Source organism: Oncorhynchus mykiss, chromosome 5 (assembly GCF_013265735.2).
Source record: "Oncorhynchus mykiss isolate Arlee chromosome 5, USDA_OmykA_1.1, whole genome shotgun sequence".
NCBI classification, from domain to species: domain Eukaryota; kingdom Metazoa; phylum Chordata; class Actinopteri; order Salmoniformes; family Salmonidae; genus Oncorhynchus; species Oncorhynchus mykiss.
The window spans coordinates 19,283,661-19,309,130 of record NC_048569.1 but is presented as its reverse complement, the minus strand read 5'-3'; the positions used below and the strand labels follow the sequence as shown (position 1 = coordinate 19,309,130).

General features: G+C 44.0%; 1 protein-coding gene across 1 annotated transcript in view; it reads left to right on the top strand.

Moving 5' to 3' along the window:
- Nucleotides 1-25,470, top strand: part of LOC110523375 (formin-binding protein 1) — a 120,179-nt gene that overhangs the window by 25,894 nt on the left and 68,815 nt on the right. The window contains 3 exon segments of the mRNA XM_036977007.1: nucleotides 2,430-2,545; nucleotides 11,843-11,899; nucleotides 12,135-12,282. Coding sequence (XP_036832902.1) covers nucleotides 2,430-2,545; nucleotides 11,843-11,899; nucleotides 12,135-12,282 — 321 coding nt within the window.

Sequence of the window (25,470 nt, the reverse complement as noted above, 5' to 3'; positions counted from 1 at the left end):
ACAATGTTTCTTCTTGTAACCTCAATACTGCGTTGATACAATGTTTCTTCTTGTAACCTCAATACTGCATAGATACAATGTTTCTTCTTGTAACCTCAATACCGCGTTGATACAATGTTTCTTCTTGTAACCTCAATACTGCGTAGCTACAATGTTTCTTCTTGTAACCTCAATACTGCGTTGATACAATGTTTCTTATTGTAACCTCAATACTGCGTAGCTACAATGTTTCTTCTTGTAACCTCAATACTGCATAGCTACAATGTTTCTTCTTGTAACCTCAATACTGCATCGCTACAATGTTTCTTCTTGTAACCTCAATACTGCATCGCTACAATGTTTCTTCTTGTAACCTCAATACTGCATAGCTACAATGTTTCTTATTGTAACCTCAATACTGCATAGCTACAATGTTTCTTCTTGTAACCTCAATACTGCATCGCTACAATGTTTCTTATTGTAACCTCAATACTGCATAGCTACAATGTTTCTTCTCCTAACCTCAATACTGCATAGCTACAATGTTTCTTCTTGTAACCTCAATACTGCATAGCTACAATGTTTCTTATTGTAACCTCAATACAGCATCGCTACAATGTTTCTTCTTGTAACCTCAATACTGCATAGCTACAATGTTTCTTCTTGTAACCTCAATACTGCATCGCTACAATGTTTCTTCTTGTAACCTCAATACTGCATCGCTACAATGTTTCTTCTTGTAACCTCAATACTGCATCCCTACAATGTTTCTTCTTGTAACCTCAATACTGCACAGCTACAATGTTTCTTCTTGTAACCTCAATGCTGCATCGCTACAATGTTTCTTCTTGTAACCTCAATACTGCATAGCTACAATGTTTCTTCTCGTAACCTCAATACTGCATCGCTACAATGTTTCTTCTTGTAACCTCAATACTGCATCGCTACAATGTTTCTTCTTGTAACCTCAATACTGCATCGCTACAATGTTTCTTCTTGTAACCTCAATACTGCATCCCTACAATGTTTCTTCTTGTAACCTCAATACTGCACAGCTACAATGTTTCTTCTTGTAACCTCAATGCTGCATCGCTACAATGTTTCTTCTTGTAACCTCAATACTGCATAGCTACAATGTTTCTTCTCGTAACCTCAATACTGCATCGCTACAATGTTTCTTCTCCTAACCTCAATACTGCATCGCTACAATGTTTCTTCTCCTAACCTCAATACTTCATAGCTACAATGTTTCTTCTTGTAACCTCAATACTGCATCCCTACAATGTTTCTTCTCGTAACCTCAATACTGCATCGCTACAATGTTTCTTCTCCTAACCTCAATACTGCATCGCTACAATGTTTCTTCTCCTAACCTCAATACTGCATAGCTACAATGTTTCTTCTTGTAACCTCAACACTACATGATTAGTGTTTCTGCTTGTAACCAAAGTACAGCAATACTACAGGCATCTATTATACCATAGAGGACAATGTGGGTCATAGCCACACTATTAGCTGTTTATGGAACCTCCAAACATCACAATGACGTCAAAAACATGAATTACACCTATCAATAAGTCAAGCATTTTATCTGATTGGTGGCTTTGGCTGGTAAGTCTCTTTTGGAATTGGTACAACTAGCTCCAAGAAGGACTAGGCACTAAGGTAGAAAGGCCAGCTTGTTCCACTGTTAAATTCAATTACCTGAACTCTTTTTATTCAACACTATTAGCTTATTAGAAGGCAGGTGTGCCAAACAGACTTGGATAATAAGTTAGATGCACTATGCAGAAAAGCGCTCTGCCATTTCCTTGTTGCTAAAATTTGAATAGTTTGTCTAATTCCAGTTTGTGGCAAAACAATCAAGTAGTGTAGAGAATTATGGTACCACCTAAACTGCTGTGAAATACCTTTTCCATAAACAAAAATATTATATCTTCAGCTGTTTGAATCTGGTGTGGGAAGCATAGGGAAGCATAGGAATAGTGCATATAGAACAGATCTACCGCATCTTAGACTTGCTTTCAAAGAGAATGACAGATCTAATATTTCACATCTCCATGTGAATTTTGTCGGGTCGTCTAAAAAGTTACATGTTAGAGCTTTAAGTGTCCGCAGCAAAGTGAGAGAGTATAGCTAAATGTTGACTGTGAAACCCTTGGCCTCAGTGAAGGGAAAATATTAGCACGGCGTTGTGAGTAATGTGAGCAGGCGTTGTACAGCCATTATAATGTATATCTAGAAACGTTAAACTCGTTGGCATTTCAGAACTACTGGCAAAAAGTGAGGCTAACATGTTGTCAACACATGTAAAAGGTCATGTAGGAAACTTTTCGTCCTCGCAGCTAGTGGCACTGAGAATCCGCCACAACAAAATCGCAGAACGCTCTTCCTAAGTATTGGGATGTTATATTCATGCCTGTTTTTCTTTCTCTCTCTTCTGTTTGCAGGATCAGTTTGATAACTTAGAGAAGCATACACAGTCAGGCATCGAGTTCGTGGAGAGGTACAGTAAATTCGTCAAAGAGAGATCGGAGATTGAAATCAGCTATGCAAAGCAGATTAGGTGAGTGTTTCTGTTTTGCCCTGTTATGATACTGTAAGTCTAGTTCTCTGTCTAGATATTTCACCAGTGAATGAAATGGATAGTATTCTTCAATAATTCAATCATTTCGGCCTCAGCCTTCTTCAGCATACAGAGTATTACATACAGTGCATTCGGAAAGTATTCAGACCCCTTGACTTTTTCCACATTTTGTTACATTACAGGCTTTTTATAAAATGGCCAAAATCGTTTTTTCCCCTCATCAATCTACACACAATACCCCATAATGACAAAGCACCGTTTTTGCAAATGTATCAAAAAACATATGTATCACATTTACAGACCCTTTACTCAATACTTTGTTGAAGAAACCTTTGGCAGCAATTACAGCCTCAAGTCTTCTTGGGTATGATGCTACAAGCTAGGCGCACCTGTATTTTGGGAGTCTCCCATTTTGCTCTGCAGATCCTCTTAAGTTCTGTCAGGTTAGATGTGGAGCGTCGCTGCACAGCTATTTTCAGGTCTCTCCAGAGATTTGTGATCGGGTTCAAGTCTGGGCTCTGGCTGGGCCACTCAAGGACATTCAGAGATTTGTCCCGAAGGCACTCCTTTGTTGTCTTTGCTGTGTGCTTAGGGTTGTTGTCCTGTTGGAAGGAGAACCTTTGCCCCAGTCTGAGGTCCTGAGCGCTCTGGAGCAGGTTTTCATTAAGGATCTCTCTACTTTGCTCCCTTTTCCCTTTGATCCTGACTAGTCTCCCAGTCCCTGCCGCTGAAAAACATCCCCACAGCATGATGCTGCCACCACCATGCTTCACCATAGGGATGGTGCCAGGTTTCCTCCAGACGTCACACTTGGCATTCAGGCTTCTCTGATTTCATCAGACCATAGAATCTTGTTTCTCATGGTCTGAGAGTCTTAAGATGCCTTTTGGCAAACCCCAAGGGGGCTGTTATGTGTATTTTATTGAGGAGTGGCTTCCGTCTGGCAATTCTACCATAAAGGCCTGATTGGTGGAGTGCTGCAGAGATGGTTGTCCTTCTAGAAGGATCTCCCATCTCCACAGAGGAACTCTGGAGCTCTGTCAGAGTGACCGCCGGGTTCTTGGTCACCTCCCTGACCAAGGCCATTCACCACCCATTTCTCAGTTTGGCCGGGCGGCCAGCTCTAGGAAGAGTCTTGGTGGTTCCAAACTTCTTCTATTTAAGAATGATGGAGGCCACTATGTTCTTGGGGACATTTAAAGCTGCAGAAATTATTTGGTAACCTTTCCCAGATCTGTGCTTCGACACAATCCTGTCTCGGACCTCTACGAACAATTCCCTCGACCTCATGGCTTGGTTTTTGCTCTGACATGCATGCACTGTCAACTGTGGGATCTTATATAGACAAGTGTGTGCCTTTCCAAATCATGTCTAATCAATAGAATTTACCACAGGTGGACTCCAGTCAAGTTGCAGAAACATCTCAAGGATGTTCAATGGAAACAGGATGCACCTGAGCTCAATTTCAAGTCTTGTAGCAAAGGGTCTGAATAGTTATGGAAATAAGGTATTTCTGTTGTTTGTTTTTTTTGTAAATTTGCAAAAATGTACAAAAACCTGTTTTCGCTTTGTCATTATGGGGAATTTTGTGTAGATTGATGAGTATTTTTTTTAGAATAAGGCTGTAAAGTAATAAAATGTGGAAAAAGTCAAGGGGTCTGAATATTTTCCGAATGCACTGTAATTGTAACATGTATCTTGTGTACGTAAACTGACTTTTGGTGTCTTGAAAAATTATTCAAATGAATTATTTTTATTATTTTTAATTTATTTTTAATTTCACCTTTATTTTACCAGGTAAGCTAGTTGAGAACAAGTTCTCATTTACAATTGCGACCTGGCCAAGATAAAGCAAAGCAGTATTGTTTAAGATACTGTATTTCACTGCCATTAAAAACAAGCTTTATCATGTTTCCACACAGACAAATTCACTGACAGTTTGACAGTGTACACCTTATTCAGCCTGCAGTGAACACATCACTACTGAGTTTGTTTAAGTGAGGTCCTATCAGAGAGCTCAGCCTGACAGACAGAGGGATGTTAGCTTTACCCAGGTGGATGGCTAGATAAACAGAATGATGATGCCTGTAGCGGAAGTCTCTCTCTTTCTATTCATCCCTGTCTCTCTCTTTCTGTTGCTCTCGCTGTCTCCCTCCATCTCTCTGTGTCTGTAGTTTCTCTCTTTCGCTCTGTCTCTGTCTTTCTCTGTCTCTCTCTCTCTCTTGCATGACAGTGTTTTCTTGCTGTTTTTTTTTGCTTGAGGACAGAGGAAATAAGGTTGGCGACGGGTGGGGGGTGCGAGGCATGTGTTTCCATAGTAACAAGGTATCAGTATTATCATCCCCAGCCAGCGCTGACCCACATTTCTCTTTATCCAATCACGGTGGAGTATCGGTCGTTTAGTTCCGCCCCCCTTTTAAATACCCCCAAGCCCTCCTCTCCTCAAATAGAGTAGGGGTGAGGGTGTGAGGGCATACTCTTCCTAGGCTCTCTTCTACCCCAACAACAAACAGCAGAGGTCTGCCCAAAAAAATCCCTTATCTGGTTCCCTAGAGAGGGCCAAGAGGAAGGCTAAAGAATCTAATTACTGACTACTGACCAACCCCCACCCAGCACCCCTCATCTGCACCCCTAAACCCCCTAACCCCACCTCCTTCTCATTCTAGATAAATCTCCCTTCACTAAGGAGATAATAGGACTAGCAGTTCCTTACTCTGTTTGCATGGCACACACACACACACACACACACACACACACACACACGCACGCACGTAATGACCTAATTAGTTTCCGTATGAGTCTCACTTTGGTATCTGTGACCCAGGGATAGTCTTTCCATGTTGTGATGTGTTTTATTGAACCTGACGACTGCAGATGTGGCAGTCAGATGTTTTAATTCACTCTGCTTAAACAGTAGAACTGTAGGACTCATATCTCTCCATCTGAAACAGATTTGTTTTCCACGTGGACGGCCTTCTGCTATCACAGGAAGATAGGATTTGCAAGTTACAGAATGGATAGGCCTGTTTATAAAGCTTTTTTGGGTTGGACACAATGTGCATCTTTGTGTGTGTTGTTTGTTTCTGCATCCGGACTAATTATTCTCCCCCTGATAAAGTTAGCTCGTTAAAGCAGGTTGAATCTACTGGGCATGCTCAGACCCATAGAACACAGCCCTGCTACAGAAGATCTAATAAACATTCAATCTAATAAACACACTGAAATGGGCCCTTTGATCATCCATTCGTCACTCCTTTATGCTGGAGGAAGTTTGGTTCGCTACTCCTGTTTTTCTATTTTTTCCTCCTCCCTCTCTTTCCTGCCTCTCTTTTCCCCTGTTGTTGTCTCTTTTTCCTCTCCTCCCTCTCTTTCCTGCCTCTCTTTTCCCCTGTTGTTGTCTCTTTTTCCTCCTTCCTCTCTTTCCTGCCTCTCTTTTCCCCTGTTGTTGTCTCTTTTTCCTCTCCTGCCTCTCTTTTCCCCTGTTGTTGTCTCTTTTTCCTCCTCCCTCTCTTTCCTGCCTCTCTTTTCCCCTGTTGTTGTCTCTTTTTCCTCCTCCCTCTCTTTCCTGCCTCTCTTTTCCCCTGTTGTTGTCTCTTTTTCCTCCTCCCTCTCTTTCCTGACTCTCTTCTCCCCTGTTGTTGTCTCTTTTTCCTCTCCTCCCTCTCTTTCCTGCCTCTCTTCTCCCCTGTTGTTGTCTCTTTTTCCTCCTCCCTCTCTTTCCTGCCTCTCTTCTCCCCTGTTGTTGTCTCTTTTTCCTCTCCTCCCTCTCTTTCCTGCCTCTCTTTTCCCCTGTTGTTGTCTCTTTTTCCTCCTCCCTCTCTTTCCTGCCTCTCTTCTCCCCTGTTGTTGTCTCTTTTTCCTCCTCCCTCTCTTTCCTGCCTCTCTTCTCCCCTGTTGTTGTCTCTTTTTCCTCCTCCCTCTCTTTCCTGCCTCTCTTCTCCCCTGTTGTTGTCTCTTTTTCCTCCTCCCTCCCTCTCTTTCCTGCCTCTCTTCTCCCCTGTTGTTGTCTCTTTTTCCTCCTCCCTCTCTTTCCTGCCTCTCTTCTCCCCTGTTGTTGTTTCTTTTTCCTCCTCCCTCTCTTTCCTGCCTCTCTTCTCCCCTGTTGTTGTCTCTTTTTCCTCCTCCCTCTCTTTCCTGCCTCTCTTTTCCCCCGTTGTTGTCTCTTTTTCCTCTCCTGCCTCTCTTTTCCCCTGTTGTTGTCTCTTTTTCCTCCTCCCTCTCTTTCCTGCCTCTCTTCTCCCCTGTTGTTGTCTCTTTTTCCTCCTCCCTCTCTTTCCTGCCTCTCTTCTCCCCTGTTGTTCTCTTTTTCCTCCTCCCTCTCTTTCCTGACTCTCTTCTCCCCTGTTGTTGTCTCTTTTTTTCTCCTCCCTCTCTTTCCTGCCTCTCTTTTCCCCTGTTGTTGTCTCTTTTTTCTCTCCTGCCTCTCTTTTCCCCTGTTGTTGTCTCTTTTTCCTCCTCCCTCTCTTTCCTGCCTCTCTTCTCCCCTGTTGTTGTCTCTTTTTCCTCCTCCCTCTCTTTCCTGCCTCTCTTCTCCCCTGTTGTTGTCTCTTTTTTCTCCTCCCTCTCCCTTTCCCCTGTGCTGTAATTGTACTGTATCTTCACGTTGTCTGGAGTCTGTTAGATCTTTGGTAGATCTGTTCTATGGTGTCTGGGGCTGAACAGGGTGATAGCTCTCTGCTGTGTGTGAAGTATCTTACAGATGGTTGGTGAGCAGTTTGGCACCACTGCTTCAGCCATTAGCACTAAATGCTCAACAAGACGAACACCTCACTCTGCTCTGCAGATAACATGCACTACAATGCATCAGTAGACATATGAAAAGGCATGTCAAAAGAGAAATGGCGGAAAGTTTGACCTCCACTGTATCGAATGGATAAACGTGCATAATGTTTCAAGGAGGTTAACACACTGTTCCTAGGCCGTCATTGAAAATAAGAATTTGTTCATAACTGAGTTGCCCAGCACGGTAACACACATTGGTTTAATCCACAGTACAGGACAGTAGGTTAAGGTCTGTGTGCATACTACTTAGGGGAATGGGTATTAAAAATACACTGTGTGGCACAGTATCACTCAATACGGGGCACAATAATTCATATTCCATTACCCCAACACACACACACACACACACACACACACACACACACACACACACACACACACACACACACACACACACATTGGTCTAATCCTCATTAAGTAGGCACCCTCTGGTTGTCTATGTGTTGGTTAACTACGCTACGGAGGAGGAGGAAGGGCAAATGCATTCTGCCATGACATCTGGCCATGAGTGAGAGACAGCCAGGTTCAAAAGCGATGGAGGAGAGGTAGATCTGCCTAGCAACAGAGCAGACACAAGGTTAGAGGAGTAGGGGGGTTGTGGTAGAGAGAGAGAGAGAGAGTCACGTTCGTTATAAGGATCAGACCAAGGCGCAGCGTGGTATGTGTACATTCTTTTTATTAACTGAATGAACACCGAATAAACCAACAAAATAACAGAACAAAACGTGACTCTATACAAAATAGTGCTGACAGGCAACTACACATAGACAAGATCCCACAAACACCAAAGGGAAATGGCTACCTAAATATGATCCCCAATCAGAGACAACGATAAACAGCTGCTTCTGATTGGGAACCATATCAGGCCACCATAGACATACAAATCACCTAGACCTACAAAAACCCTAGACAATACAAAAACTAGCGTACCCACCCTAGTCACACCCTGACCTAACCAAAATATAAAGAAAACGGAGATATCTCAGGTCAGGGTGTGACAGAGAGAGAATACATGCTTTAGTGCTTTTATCACGTGCATGATTCATTCATGATGGAGTTATGTATTTATATATATATGTGTATATATATATATATATATATATATATATATATATATATATATATATATAATATTCTTTTTTTACCCCTTTTTCTCCCCAATTTTGTGATATCCAATTGGTAGTTAGTTTTGTCCCATAGCTGCAACTCCCTTACGGACTCGGGAGAGGCGAAGGTCGAGAGCCCTGCGCCCTCCAAAACACGACCATGTCAAGCCGCTCTGCTTCTTGACACACTGCTCACTGAACCCGGAAGCCAGCCGCACCAATATGTCGGAGGAAACACCATCCAGCTGGTGACCGAAATCAGCGTGCATGTGCCCGGACCGCCACAAGGAGTCGCTAGAGTGCGATGGGACAAGGACATCCCGGCCCAAGACACAGGCTGGGATCAAACCCGGGTCTGTAGTGATGCCTCTAGCACTGCGATGCAGTGCCGTAGACCGCTGCGCTACTCGGGAGGCCTATACTACCTTGTTAAGGGTGGAGTTCGGCTTGCATGGTAGTCTAATAATGATGATTGTCTCATTTTTCTTCTACCAATTAATTCTAGACTAGTTGTTAGTCAGCATGATTAATATTGTCCATGTTATATTGGTGCAGTAATATAAGTCTTTATTGTAGCACAGTTTTTTTCTTCCATTATACAGTTGACATTAAAAGGGCAGCTATGACCATGTTGTTGCAGGGGTTCTATTCTACTGTTTCTGTCGACCTTCATTCTACTCACCATGTAGGACCTGACCTCTATTCCTACTGAAAGGGTTAATGGTCCAGACATCAGCATAGTAAACAGCAGCACACCATGCATGAGTGAAGAGGACCTAGCTACAATGTGACTCACCATTCGCTGCCTGCCTGCCAACCAGCATGCCTCAATGCTTCCTGATTCACTCTGCGTCTGTCTGCTGAAATCTAATTGGCTTGTCTGGTCTGTTGCCGTTTGTAGGTGGATTCTTCTAATAGGTTTACCTATTTTTATTGGCTGATTGAGTAGCCTAGTATGTGTGGTTGTGTGTGAATACATGCGTGTGCTTGTTAGTCTGTATTAAACTGTGTTGACACACAGAAAAAATGGAGCTGGGTGATGAGTTGATCCGACTATCACTATTAAACAAACAAACACAGCAACAGAGAGAAAGACAGGACACGGGGGAGACAGAGTGAGGGTTAAAGAGAGAGGGACATAGAGAGAGAGGGACAGAGAGAGAGAGGGAGGGACAGAGAGAGAGAGGGACAGAGAGAGATAGGGACAGAGAGGCAGAGGGACAGAGAGGCAGAGAGAGGTGGAAGCGAGCAAGACAAAAGCGAGGTAGAGATGTGAGTGCATGAATCTCAGTATATTCGTCACACGGTTCAGGTTCAGAACTCTGGGGTCCTCTCATTAACCCTTCACTTACAGTACAGCTGACAGTTTTAAACAGCATACTACATACTAAATCTGTATGCCAGCCTGTTTTATTTGACACACTCATCTTGTGCCAGCAGGCTTGTGCAGCCAATGTCAGAAAGAGGGTGTAGTCTGGAGGAGAAAAGCATGTTTCTTCATGGTGACTGTGAATTTTTGGTCCTGGGGCCATAAGCATTATTAATGGAAAAGAGTGCGTGGAGATGGAGGTGGGAGGGCAGGGTGGGAGGGGAGGCGTGGAGGTGGCAGGGGAGGGATGGAGGTGGCAGGGGAAGCGTGGAGGTGGCAGGGGAGGGTGGGAGGGGAGGCATGGAGGTGGGAGGGGAGGCATGGAGGTGGGAAGGGAGGCATGGTGGTTGGAGGGATGGAGGATGGTGGGAAGGGAGGCATGGAGGTGGGAGGGGAGGCATGGTGGTTGGAGGGATGGAGGTCGGAGGAGAGGGTGGGAGGGATGGAGGTGGGGGGGAGGCATGGAGGTTGAAGGGGAGGGTGGAAGGGGAGGCATGGAGGTGGGAGGGGAGGCGTGGAGGTGGCAGGGGAGGATGGCGGAGGCATGGAGGTGGGAGGGGAGGGATGGAGGTGGGAGGAGAGGGTGGGAGGGGAGGCATGGAGGTGGGAGGGGAGGGTGGAAGGGGAGGCATGGAGATGGGAGGAGAGGATGGGAGGGGAGGCGTGGAGGTGGGAGGAGAGGCATGGAGGTGGCAGGGGAGGGTGGGAGGGGAGGCATGGATGTGGGAGGAGAGTGTGAGAGGGGAGGCATTGAGATGGGAGGATGGGGTGGGTGGGAGGGGAGGCATGGAGGTGGGAGGAGAGGCATGGAGGTGGCAGGGGAAAGTGGGAGGGAGGGGAGGCATGGAGGTGGGAGGGGAGGGATGGAGGTGGGAGGAGAGGGTGAGAGGGGAGGCATGGAGATGGGAGGAGGGGGTGGGCTGGAGGGGAGGGGAGGCATGGAGGTGGGAGGAGAGGCATGCAGGTGGCAGGGGAGGGTGGGAGGGAGGGGAGGCATGGAGGTGTGAGGGGAGGCATGGAGGTGGGAGGAGAGTGTGAGAGGGGAGGCATGGAGATGGGAGGAGGGGGTGGGTGGGAGGGGAGGGGAGGCATGGAGGTGGGAGGAGAGACATGGAGGTGGCAGGGGAGGGTGGGAGGGAGGGGAGGCATGGAGGTGGGAGGGGAGGCATGGAGGTGGGAGGAGAGGGTGGGAGGGGAGACATGGAGGTGGGAGGGGAGGCATGGAGGTGGGAGGGGAGGGTGGAAGGGGAGGCATGAAGATAGGAGGAGAGGGTGGGAGGGATGGAGGTGGGAGGCATGTAGGTGGGAGGGGAGGCATGGAGGTGGGAGGGGAGGGTGGGAGGGTAGGCATGGAGGTGGGAGTGAGGCATGGCAGAAAGCACTCTGGTATAGATGGTCTGTTGGCACGGTGACATGAATATCAGTAATGGAGGAGGAACACAGTGGAGTGCTATTATAATAACCCATTGGGATAGTAAACAAATTATAATAACCCATTGGGATAGTAAACACATTATAATAACCCATTGGGATAGTAAACACATTATAATAACCCATTGGGATAGTAAACACATTGTAATAATAATAATTTGGTGTTTCCTGCTTCACATGTGGAAATTATTTTTTTATATGTCAACTCCCACTGAGACACCCTTGGATAGTGGGGGTCAATGCCAGGGTCACGGCCAGGATCAGCCACTATCAGCGGTGACACTGGAGCAATTATGGTTAAGTGCCTTGTTCAAGGGCACGCTGGCAGATTTTTTTCACCTTGTCGGCTCGAACTCGAACCAGTGACCTTTCGGTTACTGGCTCAGCGCTCTATCCACTAGGCTACCTGCCACCCAAACATATCATAAACATACCATAGTAGTACTGTAGTAGTAACTGTATACAGTATATTACTGTGGTTGTAACTAGTAGTAACTATATATATATATATGCATATATATGAATATATATATTATTGTGGTTGTATCTAGTAGTAACAGAACCCTGCTGCTTGTTATTTTTTCACAGGAATCTATCAAAGAAGTATCAACCGAAGAAGAACTCAAGAGAAGAGGAGGAGAACAAGTGAGTTTGGCACCCAGACACAACCACAAAGTTACTTAAATCACTGTTATATACTGTATTGCATTTGTATTGTTCGTTATTCGGCTATTTCCTCTCATTTGGTAGCTAATGAAGTAGGCCTAATGTTTCTCCCGACATCTGAGCATCTTATAGCACCCTAGATAAGATGCTGTGTCAGGCCCCTCTACGTCGCCCCCTTCTCTGACATCACTTCCTTTGACATGTGACCTGTCAGATACACGTCATGCCGGGCCTTCCTGTCAACGCTGAACGAGCTGAACGACTATGCAGGACAGCACGAGGTCATTGCTGAGAACCTGACCTCTCAGATCATCACTGAACTCTCACGGTACCTCACAGAGCTCAAGGCAGAGAGGAAATCGGTGAGAACACATACACTTCCTGTTTGTATTCTGATCCATCTACTGTTTTTGTGCGCTATATATTTTATATATATCTATATCCATCCATCCATCCATCCATCCATCCATCTTCCTGGTCTGTTTCTCAGTATTCTGTCTGTTTATATCTCTGTGTATGTTGTTCCCTCTCTCTGTCTCGCTCTGTCTTTACATCTATTGTTCTCTCCTACACTTTTTACCCTTAAACATACAGTTTACTTTATAGACAGTAAAACTAGGCTGTAGCCAGAAACCAGGCACATTTGCCCACAGGAAAGAGAGAGAGAGCCAGGCCCATCCCCTCCGTGTGTGTCACGCCCTGACCTTAGAGATCCTTTTTATGTCTCTATTTTGGTTTTGTTATCGTTTATTGTTTTGTCGAGGTCATTTCAAATAAAATAAAATGTACGCGCACCACGCCGCACCTTGGTCCAGTTGCAGCGAACCGCACAAAGACATGCCACAAGACAGGGCCAACATGACTCCATGCCTGCGTCTCAAATGGCCCCCTATTCTCTAGGGCTGTGGTAAAAAGTACTGCACTATATAGGGAATATGGTGCCATTTGGGATGCGGTCTATGACTCCTTTATATGGAACAGATCATAGACTTCCCTATCATATCTTATCATTAAGAGTTGATTTTTCTCTTATAAACCACCTGGCAAAGATGCATGGAACATACAGTATATTTAAACTCTGAACTCACGTTTTTCCTTCCTATTATAAAGTCATTTGTTAGAGCAGGAGAGGTGCAGAATGCAGCATTAACACAGTAATAGTATCTTAGTTAGGAGGAAAAAAGAGAACAGAAAAGAGGGGCTACCTTTTAGACATCAACCTTCGTCAAAGAAGAGGGGAAATTACTCAACTGGAAAATGAGCAGTTTGTCAGAAAAGCCATCACAACCTCTCATGTCACGGAAGCTCAGCGAGGGGAATCCATCGTAGAAAACTGCAAAGAGCAGGTTGCCAGTGGTTGACATGACCTTTCAGACTGACCTCTCTAAGCATTTGTATACACACCGCACAGTCAAGAACAAGCAGCAAAACTGTATGTCCTCCCTCCTTACCTTTAAAAGACCACGTCAGGAAGACAGGAAACACTAACGGATTATTGATTCATCCATTTTCCTCTGAAAGCTCATTTAGAACAACAAAGAGGGCAGGGGAGATTTCTGTCTCTGGGTTTGTTTGAAGAAGAATCCTCAGGCCCTCAGGGTTTGCACTGGTCTGTTGGCTCTGGCTCTGGTTTGTTCCAGCCTGGCTTGGCTTGGCCTGGTTCTGGCCCCGGGTCTGGGTCTCTGTCTGTCTAGTGTCTTGTCTTGTGTTTGGCACTGCTTCCAGAGGATTGCCCCTCATTCATTCGAATGTTCCCCCTCAGACTATCTGCAAAATGCTACTGTGGCCTACACACACACGGTATCCATTCACTCTGTTCCAGCCATTATTATGAGCTGTCCTCTCGGCAGTCTCTACCATACGTGTTAAGAGAAGGAATCAAGAGATGCTAGAACAAGGAGTAACCAGTGATACAATAACCAGTGATACAATAACCAGTGATACAATAACTAGTGATACAATAACCAGTGATACAATAACCAGTGATACAATAACCAGTGATACAGTAACCAGTGATACAATAACCAGTGATACAATAACCAGTGATACAATAACCAGTGATACAATAACCAGTGATAAAAAACAACAACATTGGAACTACTGTTGCTCGTTACCCGACACATCCCATTCCTTCCTGACGGATTCTATGGTACCAGTTATGTTGACGTAGATCTGTCCACAAGAGATTATATCAGCTTTATACCAACAAATACCCTTCATCCAGAGATAGTAGGCTCTCTGTTAAGCAACATTAAAGTGGCTTTTCCCTCCCTGACTCAATTCCATAGCTTTTGTCAGTTTATTGGTTTGGAGGGCAGTTCATGAGTTTTATCTGTATGATGGTGATGACTGACCCTGTGTTCTCCTATTCATCTATAGTCTGTCTTTGTTACTGTCACATATCACTATCGCATAGTTCCCTCTATTATGGAACCAAATTGTGTCAGTCTTTGACTGGTTCGTTGGCACATGGAGACAATGTCTGGCGCTCAGTTTTGGCTCTGTTTGTTCAATGTTGTCACAGTTTGTTGTTGGTCTACTAGAGTACTACACGATAAGAATGCTTCAAGCATGTGGATTTTGTGTTTTTTCCTTGTGCTTCCAGGAGAAGTTGTCAGCCTGATGGGCTGTGATCTGGTGGTCAGCCTGATGGGCTGTAACCTGGTGGTCAGCCTGATGTGCTGTAACCTGGTGGTCAGCCTGATGGGCTGTAACCTGGTGGTCAGCCTGATGGGCTGTGACCTGGTGGTCAGCCTGATGGGCTGTAACCTGGTGGTCAGCCTGATGGGCTGTAACCTGGTGGTCAGCCTGATGGGCTGTAACCTGGTGGTCAGCCTGATGGGCTGTAACCTGATGGTCAGTGTGTCACTCTGTCTAGCAGCCAACATCCTTGTCGTTGTCATGCCAAACACACAGCAGAAAGAGACTGGCACAGCCTGTTGTGCAGTGCACCTGTGTTGTGACTGTGTTGTTGAATATTGTACTGTACAGTATGTCAGTGCATGTCGATAATATGCAAAGGTCGAGAGCTACACATGCTCATTCATCATTTCTGATTCTATCTGTGTCTGTTACTAGTTTGCTTGTAGTAACAGTGCTGGATATATAAAACATCTGAAGAAGCAGTCTATTATAGAAACAGGTGGCCTTGTTCAGAGAGACCCTCTGTGGTAAACGTTTGGCCCAGAGTAAGTAGCCTATTATTTATACTGCATGGTTATTTATTCAGCTGTGCGAGGACAGGAATACGTTCTGCCTCTCTTCAATCAATCAATCAATCAATCAATCAATCAATCAAATGTATTTATAAACCCCTTTTTACACCAGCTATACAGAAACCCAGCCTAAAACCCCAAACAGCAAGCAATGCAGATGTAGAAGCACGGTGGCTAGGGAAAACTCCCTAGAAAGGCCAGAACCTAGGAAGAAACCTAGAGAGAAACCAGGCTCTGAGGGGTGGCCAGTCCTCTTCTGTCTGTGCCGGGTGGAGATTATAACAGAACATGGCCAAGATGTTCAAACGTTCATAGATGATCAGCAGGGTCAGATAATAATAATCACAGTGGTTGTAGAGGGTGCAACAGGTCAGCTCCTCAGGAGTAAATGTCAGTTGGCTTTTCATAGCTGATCATTAAGAGTTAGAGACAGCAGGTCTCTTGTAGTCTTTCGCACACATGTAATCATTAACACACACCTTCATAGTCATAAACACTAGTCATCAGTATCTAGCATAGTCATTTGTTTTACAATTGAAAGATCTGCAGACAGACAGGATCGTCAAGTTCCTGTCTATGACTGGCCCTCCTGGGAGGCTTACAGGAGCCTACTGGCCTTTCATTGGGACAGGACAGGACAGGTTAATCTGTCTACAGTACAGAAGGAGAGGAGCAATAATTGAATGGCTGAGGCTATGAATACTGAGTTTTCGCCCCTGCCCTCTAGAAATGTATTTGTCAAATGTAAGGATCCGAATCACGTTCTGCGTGTGTGTTATTAACACACATTCTCTTTACTCACCCTCTTCTGAACCCTCAACCAATATGATCGATATGATGATGTAGCCCCTGTCTGTCTCTGACGCATATTTCTGAACCGCTGCAATTCAAACGAACGTTCCAGAAATATATATGAAGGGCCGGCTACAACTTTCTCTGTCTGTTAGAACGGATATTGCTGTAGCACAAGCAAGACTCAGTCTTCACATTGCATTGGGGCAAAACAATTAGCGTTTTGTGTGATGATGTAATCTTTATAGTTATGCTGCCATATAGCCAGGAGTCAATGTTTTCAAAGGTGATGGAAAAATAACATGAAATTGCTTGCCTGTGTCTTGCTTGTGTGTTATGCTGTGTAGGCTACACAGCTGGCCTAAATAGCTGCATATAGCACCCCTCCTGAAAAAAACATTAAATTGCTTGACAACCTGTTTGTGTCATGCTTATGTTTGCAATAGCCTACTGTTACAGCAGACAAATAAATGTTTGTTGGAACTGTTTTGTGTACAAGTGGCAGCGAAGTGACTGAGTACTGAGCAGCAGCTTAAAGGAGGTAGGCTAGTGGATCCTGCATGCGTAGAAATCTCTGTATTTTCCGCAACAGCAAGTCGGGTTCCAGACAATCCTGAACCGCAGCCACTCCTTAAATGAATACGCTCCATTATTTCCACAGTTATGGAGCTTGTTTTGTACTGTAACCTCCCTCCCTCCTCCCCTTCCTCAACCCCTCCCATTTCTCGCTGGTTGAACCCTCGGTAAGCCCAGCTCTGGGGGGCAAGGAAGGAGGGCAGGAAGGGAGGAGAGGCGGATCAGGGTCGAGGTCTCCTGTTGTCTCCTCAGCCCAGACAGACCCAGACCCCATTCATAAATGACGGTGGCCCTCGATGAGCTAAACATGAGGGGTAGTGTTTCACTCTGTTTTCATAGCATCTGATGTGTCGGTGCAGACACACTGGGGGATGAATTGTGGGTCTTTATATCAGTCAGTCAGTCAGAGTTAGTGTGTCTTGCTAAGGTTGCATAACCTAGCTGCGCTTGGGTCGCTAATTCTCCAGACCTGACAGTGAAAAATGTGCACCTTCGCACTGATTAAATAGCAGAGAGACACACACACAGAGGTCCACAGAGTAGCTCAGTGTGGAAGAAGAAAGTGTTCTCGTGTGTCTCCCTGAGAGCTAGTAAAAACATGGAACACATCAAATGGACAGCACAGACCATTTCACTGGAGAGAGAACAATGTAAGATAAAGAGAACATTGAAGAACAGTTTGTCTTTTTCTGACCTCTGCACTATCGTGTCATAATAGGGAACTACAGTGGCAAGAAAAAGTATGTGAACCCTTTGGAAATACCTGGATTTCTGTATAAATTGGTCATAAAATGTGATCTGATCTTCATCTAGGTCACAACAATAGACACAGTCTGCTTAAACTAATAACGGGTGGAAAAAGTGAACCCTTGGATTTAATAACTGATTTAATAACTGATTTAATAACTGGTTGACCCTCCTTTGGCAGCAATAACCTCAACCAAACGTTTTCTGTAGTTGCGTATCAGACCTGCACAACGGTCAGGATACATTTTTGACCATTCCTCTTCACAAAATTGTTTCAGTTCAGCAATATTCTTGGGATGAACAGCTCTCTTGCTGTCATGCCACAGCATCTCAATCGGGTTGAGGTCAGGACTCTGACTGGTCCACTCCAGAAGGCGTATTTTCTTCTGTTGAAGCCATTCTGTTGTTGATTTACTTCTGTGTTTTAGGTCGTTGTCCTGTTGCATCACCCAACTTCTGTTGAGCTTCAATTGGCGGACAGATAGCCTAACATTCTCCTGCAAAATGTTTTGATTAACTTGGGAATTCATTTTTCCGTCGAAAGCAGCCCCAAACCATGATGCTCCCTCCACCATACTTTACAGTTGGGATGAGGTTTATGATGTTGGGGTGCTGTGCCTTTTCTTTCTCTACACATAGCATGGTGTGTTCCTTCCAAACAACTCAACTGTAGTTTCATCTGTCCACAGAATATTTTGCCAGTAGCACTATGGAACATCCAGGTGCAGTTCTACAAATTTCAGTGCAGCAATGTTTTTTTGGACAGCAGTCGCTTCTTCTGTGGTGTCCTCCCATGAACACCATTCTTGTTTAGTGTTTTCTGTATCGTAGACTGGTCCACAGAGATGTTAGCATGTTCCAGAGATTTCTGTAAATCTTTAGCTGACAATCTAGGTTTCTTCTTAACCTCGTTGAGCATTCTGCGCTGTGCTCTTGCAGTCATCTTTGCAGGACGGCCACTTCAAGGGAGAGTAGCAACAGTGCTGAACTTTCTCCATTTATAGACAGTTATCTTACCGTGGACTGATGAACATCAAGGCTTTTAGAGATACTTTTGTAACCCTTTCCAGCTTTATGCAAGTCAACAATTATTAATCTTAGGTCTTCTGAGATCTCTTTTGTTCGAGGCGGGGTTCACATGTGGCAATGCTTCTAGTGAATATCAAACACATTTTTTTTTAATTTGTTTAGGGCAGGGCAGCTCTAACCAACATCTCCAATCTCGTCTGATTGATTGGACTGCAGGTTAGCTGACTCCTGACTCCAATTAGCTTTTGGAGATGTCATTATCCTAGGGGTTCACATACTTTTTACAACCGACACTGTGAATGTTTAAATTATATATTAAAAATAGGCAAGACAAATATAATAATTTGTGTGCTATTAGTTTAAGTGTACTGTGTTTGTCTATTGTTGTGACTTAGATGAAGATCAGGTCAAATTTTATGACCAATTTATGCAGAAATCCTGGCAATTCCAAAGGGTTCACATACTTTTTCTTGCCACTCTATATCAGTCTGTTTGGGAGTTGTTTTTCTCACACTCACTGTGTGCACCAACAGCACCATATACATGTATCTTGAGGAGTCGGCCTCTACACAGAGCTGGGGCACGGTTCTCTCTGGACGGGCCAGGGCAAGGAGAGGGAGGGAGGCCAGGGTGGAGAGAGAGAGAAGACCCCTCTGATCCTCTTGCCCGGTCCGTCTATTCTTCTCCAGTCCCACAGCTCCTACCATAATACACATCTTTCAGAGAGGATGATGATTGGACTAATGAGTCTTGCGTGGTGTGTGTGTGCGTGCGCTTGTGTACATGTGAGAGAGAACCAAGGAGTGTGTGTGAGAGAAAGAGAGGACATGTAGTCGTTTTGTGTCACGGGAGAGTCAGAGTTCAAAGCTTGGAAGCAAAATAATCTAACTTGTGACGGTTTCAAGGCTCTATACAGTGTTGTGTTTTTGCTCTCTTCACAGCCACATTCATTGGTCATGCTTGGCTGGTGGCTATGGTACCTGGAGCCAATCCATCCAGCCAGAGCAGGGTCATGTTAGGCTATCTCTGTATAATGGTTCACTAGTCTGCTCTCTACTGTACCAGGAGTGTAGTGGGCAGGCATGGACAATTACTTTGTCTGGGATAAGAAAACATGTGTCCAAGTAAAGGGCTGCCAACTGAACCTGGCATCGCAAGACAAATTATTTCAAAATCTCTTCTACCTGACTGGGACTCAACCCATTTTTTAAAAACATTACCCCAAATCATTACTCCCTGGAGCCCCAAGCCCTGGCAGTCACATGTTGCTGTTCTGAGGAGGTGAGGAGAGGGGAAAGAGGGAGGTAGGAGAGGGGGGTAGGATGAGGGGAGGCTTTGTTGGGGAGATCAAGGTGGTGTTTCCTTAACTATACGGGCTGGATAGACCTGGGCCAAGAGGATCGCTGCAACAGCCTAGCCCAGAAATGTAAATATGGACAGATAGACTGGCAGACACTGAGAAGCACTGTCTGTAGACCATGTTGCCCATACAGATGCCAATATAGTCAATGTTCTCACCAGAATACCTGCAGCATACCACCCTGCATTCCACTGCTGGCTTGCCTCTGAAGCTAAGCAGGGTTGGTCTTGGTCAGTCCCTAAATGGGAGACCAGATGCTGCTGGAAGTGGTGTTGGACAGCCAGTAGGAAGCACTCTTTCCTCTAGTCTGAAAAAAATATCCCAATGCCCCAGGGCAGTGATTGTGGACATTGCCCTGTGTAGGGTGCTGTCTTTCGGATGGGATGTTAAACTGGTGTCCTGACTCTCTGTGGTCATTAAAGATCCCATGGTACTTATCATAAGAGTAGGGGTGTTAACCCCAGTGTCCCGGCTAAATTCCCAATCTGGCCCTCATACCATCATGGCCAGCAAATCATCCCCAGCTTCCAATAGGATCATTCATCTCCTCTTCCCTGTAACTATTCCCCAGGTTGTTGTTGTAACTGAGAATGTGTTCTCAGTCTACTTACCTGGTAAAATAACGTTAAAATATATATATACAGTGGGGCAAAAAAGTATTTAGTCAGCCACCAATTGTGCAAGTTCTCCCACTTAAAAAGATGAGAGAGGCCTGTAATTTTCATCATAGGTACAGTTCAACTATGACAGACAAAATGAGAAAAGAATTCCAGAAAATCACATTGTAGGATTTTTAATGAATTTATTTGCAAATGATGGTGGAAAATAAGTATTTGGCCAATAACAAAAGTTTCTCAATACTTTGTTATATACCCTTTGTTGGCAATGACAGAGGTCAAACATTTTCTGTAAGTCTTCACAAGGTTTTCACACACTGTTGCTGGTATTTTGGCCCATTCCTCCATGTAGATCTCCTCTAGAGCAGTGATGTTTGGGGGCTGTTGCTGGACAACACGGACTTTCAACTCCCTCCAAAGATTTTCTATGGGGTTGAGATCTGGAGACTGGCTAGGCCACTCCAGGACCTTGAAATGCTTCTTACGAAGCAACTCCTTCGTTGCCCGGGATATTTTAGATCCTTCAAAGTAGCCATGATGACAGCTTTGCCTTGATGACAGCTTTGCACACTCTTGGCATTCTCTCAACCAGCTTCACCTGGAATGCTTTTCCAACAGTCTTGAAGGAGTTCCCACATATGCTGAGCACTTGTTGGCTGCTTTTCCTTCACTCTGTGGTCCAACTCATCCCAAACCATCTCAATTGGGTTGAGGTTGGGTGATTGTGGATGTCAGGTCATCTGATGCAGCACTCCATCACTCTCCTTGGTCAAATAACCCTTACAGAGCCTGGAAGTGTGTTGGGTCATTGTCCTGTTGAAAAACAAATGATAGTCCCACGAAGTGCAAACCAGATGGAATGGCGTATCGCTGCAGAATGCTGTGGTAGCCATGCTGGTAAAGTGTGTTTCTTGGCCCAAGCAAGTCTCTTATTATTATTGGTGTCCTTTAGTAGTGGTTTCTTTGCAGCAATTCAACCATGAAGGCCTGATTCACAATGCAATTTCTGAGGCTGGTAACTCTAATGAACTTATCCTCTGCAGCAGAAGTAACTTTGGGTCTTCCTTTCCTGTGGCGGTCCTCGTAAGAGACAGTTTCATCATAGCGCTTTATGGTTTTTGCGACTGCCCTTGAAGAAACTTTCAAAGTTCTTGAAATTTTCCTGATTGACTGACTTTCATGTCTTAACCTTTCTGATCTCCCCATCCCGGATCCGGGATCGTGAATACAGACTCAAGCTCATTACCATAACGCAACGTTAACTATTCATGAAAATCGCAAATGAAATGAAATAAATATGCTAGCTCTCAAGCTTAGCCTTTTGTTAACAACACTGTCATCTCAGATTTTCAAAATATGCTTCTCAACCATTGCAAAACAAGCATTTGTGTAACAGTATTGATGGCTAACGTAGCATTTAGCATTAGCATTCAGCTGGCAACATTTACACAAAAAAACAGAAAAGCATTCAAATAAAATCATTTACCTTTGAAGAACTTCAGATGTTTTCAATGAGGAGACTCTCAGATAGCAAATGTTCAGTTTTTCCTGAAAGATTATTTGTTTAGGACAAATCGCTCCGTTTTCTGCGTCACGTTTAGCTATGAAAAAACCCCTGTATCCAGGATTGTGTAAATCTATCAGCAAGCTCATTAGCATAACACAACGTTAACTATTTATGAAAATCGCAAATGAAATGAAATAAATATGCCATCTCTCAAGCTTAGCCTTTTGTAAACAACACTGTCATCTCAGATTTTCAAAATATGCTTCTCAACCATAGGAAAACAATAATTTGTATAAAAGTAGCTAGCTAGCGTTAGCATTTCGCGTTAGCATTTAGCGTTAGCATTAGCGTTAGCATCCAGCACGCAACATTAACAAAAACATAAAAGCCTTCAAATAAAATCATTTACCTTTGAAGAACTTCTGATGTTTTCAATGAGGATACTCTCAGTTAGATAGCAGATGCTCAGTTTTTCCAAAAAGATTCCTTGTGTATTAGAAATAGCTCCTTTTATACATCACATTTGGCTACCAAAAAAAATCCGAAAATTCAGTCCTCAAAACGCGAACTTTTTTCCAAATTAACTCCATAATATCGACTGAAAACATGGCAAACGTTGTTTAGAATCAATCATCAAGGTGTTTTTCACATATCTCTTCATTGATACATCGTTCTTGGACACATGCTTTCTCCCCTGAATCAAATGGTAAAGTAGAAGCAGCTGGCAATTGCGCACCGAATTCGACGCAGGACACCAGGCGGACACTTGGAAAATGTAGTCTCTTATGGTCAATCTTCCAATGATATGCCTACAAATACGTCACAATGCTGCTAAGACCTTGGGCGAACGACAGAAAGTGTAGGCTCATTCGTTGCGCAATCACAGCCATATAAGGAGAGAATGGAAAACAGAGCTTCAGAAATTCTGCTAATTCCTGGGTGATGCATCATCTTGGTTTCGCCTGTAGAATGAGTTCTGGGGCACTTACAGACAAAATCTTTGCAGATTCTGAAACTTCAGAGTGTTTTCTTTCCAAAACTGTCAAGAATATGCATAGTCGAGCATCTTTTCGTGACAAAATATCGCGCTTAAAACGGGAACGTTTTTTATCCAAAAATGAAATAGCGCCCCTAGAGCTCTAACAGGTTAAAGTAATGATGGACTGTCGTTTCTCTTTGCTTATTTAAGCTTTTCTTGCAATAATATGGACTTGGTCTTTTACTTGACTTGGCTTTCTTCTGTATATCACGTTTGCCTTGTCACAACACAACTGATTGGCTGAAACGTATTAAGAAGGAAAGAAATTCCATGAATTAACTTGAAACACCTGTTAATTGAGATGAATTCCAGGTAACTACCTCATGAAGCTGGTTGAGAGAATGCCAAGAGTGTGCAACTCTGTCATCAAGGCAAAGGGTAGCAACTTTGAAGAATTTTAAATATAAAATATATTTAGATTTGTTAAACACTTTTTTGGTTACTACATCATTCCATATGTGTTATTTCATAGTTTTGATGTCTTCACTATTATTCTGCAATGTAGAAAATAGTCAAATTAAAGAAAAACCCTTGAATGAGTACTGTAGGTGTGTCCAAACCTTTGACAGATACTGTATATTTCTACTGCAGTTGGGTCTGAATCAGAAACACTGGGCTTTGTTCTAGAGTGAATAGCATCATATGGTGCCCATGCCTGATAAAGCTGCCTGAGTTCAAATCATACACTTAGAAAACTCCTACAGTACTGTATGCTTAGATATTCCACCACAGCCCTGTCTACTACTGTACTGGAACATTGGATATTCTTTATAGCAGCTTGTTTGGGGAGCAATGTTTGTGTCTCAGTGTCTGCGTCCAAAATGGGACCCTATTCTCTATATAGTGCATTTGGAACAATGTGATTTGTTTATCTTTTATAGACGTCTTCCCCCTAACACACTGTCTCAGTTGCCTCTGCTCTTGCAAACTTCCCTCTGAAATGTTGTCATGGAGAAGAAAATATTTGCTTGACGGAGAGAGTTTGACAGTAACAATGATGTCACTTGTTCCGGTCTTCTCTGTGTCTTGTGAAATTACTTGCCACCTGCCTCTCTCTGTGCGGTGACCTGGAGAGGTAAACATTCTTCTTTACTGTCAGTTATGATCGGCTTACAAACCTGTGATCTTTTAAAGGGGAGTTCCCTTTGGCGCTCAACCTTTAGTATGTTTCAGTTGTAGAGCTGAGACACTTGACTACGTCACTGGACTCTCCAATGCATTTCTAGTGGCTCACATCAATCAATCAATCAATCAAATGTATTTATAAAGCCCTTTTTACATCATTGCTGATTATTCAGAGTTAGAGACAGCAGGTGTGGTAGAGGGAGTTCGAGAGAGGAAGTCGGAGGGAGGGAGAGGGAGAGAGATATCATGTCACTGACTCAACCCACTCAAGTGACGCACCCCTCCTAGGGACGGCGTGGAAGAGCACCAGTAAGCCAGTGACTCGGCCCCCGTAATAGGGTTAGAGGCAGAGAATCCCAGTGGAGAGAGGGGAACCGGCCAGACAAAGACAGCAAGTGTGGTTCGCCGCTCCAGTGCTTTTCCGTTCACCTTCACACCCCTGGGCCAGACTACACTCAATCATAGGACCTACTGAAGAGATGAGTCTTCAGTAAAGACTTAAAGGTTGAGACCGAGTCTGCGTCTCTCACATGGGTAGGCAGACCATTCCATAAAAATTTAGCTCTATAGGAGAAATCCCTGTCTCCAGGGCTCTGGTATTTTCTGTATATCAGGGTGCTAGTTTCTTATGACAAAGGTTTTTTTGTTTTTATGGGTGCGACTGCATCTAGGGTATTACGCAAGGTTAAATTTAGTTCCTCAGTTTGGTGATTTTTTTGTACTCTGACGTCCTTGGGTAGGTAGAGGGAGTCTGGAAGGGCATCTAGGAATCTTCGGGTTGTCCAAGAATTTATAGCACAGCTTTTGATGATCCTTGGTTTGGGTCTGAGCAGATTATTTGTTGCGATTGCAAACGTAATAAAATGGTGGTCCGATAGTCCAGGATTATGCAGAAAACATTAAGATCCACAATATTTATTCCACAGGACAAAACTAGGTCCAGAGTATGACTGTGTCAGTGAGTAGGTCCGGAGACATATTGAACAAAACCCACTGAGTCGATGATGGCTCCGAAAGCCTTTTGGAGTGCGTCGTAGACTTTTCCATGTGAATATTAAAGTCACCAAAAATGTGAATATTATCTGCCATGACTACAAGGTCCGATCGGACTACAGGGAACTCAGTGAGGAATGGTGTATACGGCCCAGGAGGCCTGTAAACAGTAGCTATAAAAAGGGATTGAGTAGGCTGCATAGATTTCATGACTAGAAGCTCAAAAAATGAAAACACAGTCTTTTTTTTTTTGTTAATTGAAATTTGCTTTCGTAAATATTAGCAACACCTCCGCCTTTGCGGGATGCGCGGGGGATATGGTCACTAGTGTAACCAGGAGGAGAGGCGTCATTTAACACAGTAAATTCATCAGGCTTAAGTCATGTTTCAGTCAGACCAATCACATCAAGATTATGATCAGTGATTAGTTAATTGACTATAACTTCCTTGGAAGTGAGGGATCTGACATTAAGTTGCCCTATTTTCAGATGTGAGATATCACAATCTCTTTCAATAATGACAGGAATGGAGGTCTTTATTCCAGTGAGAT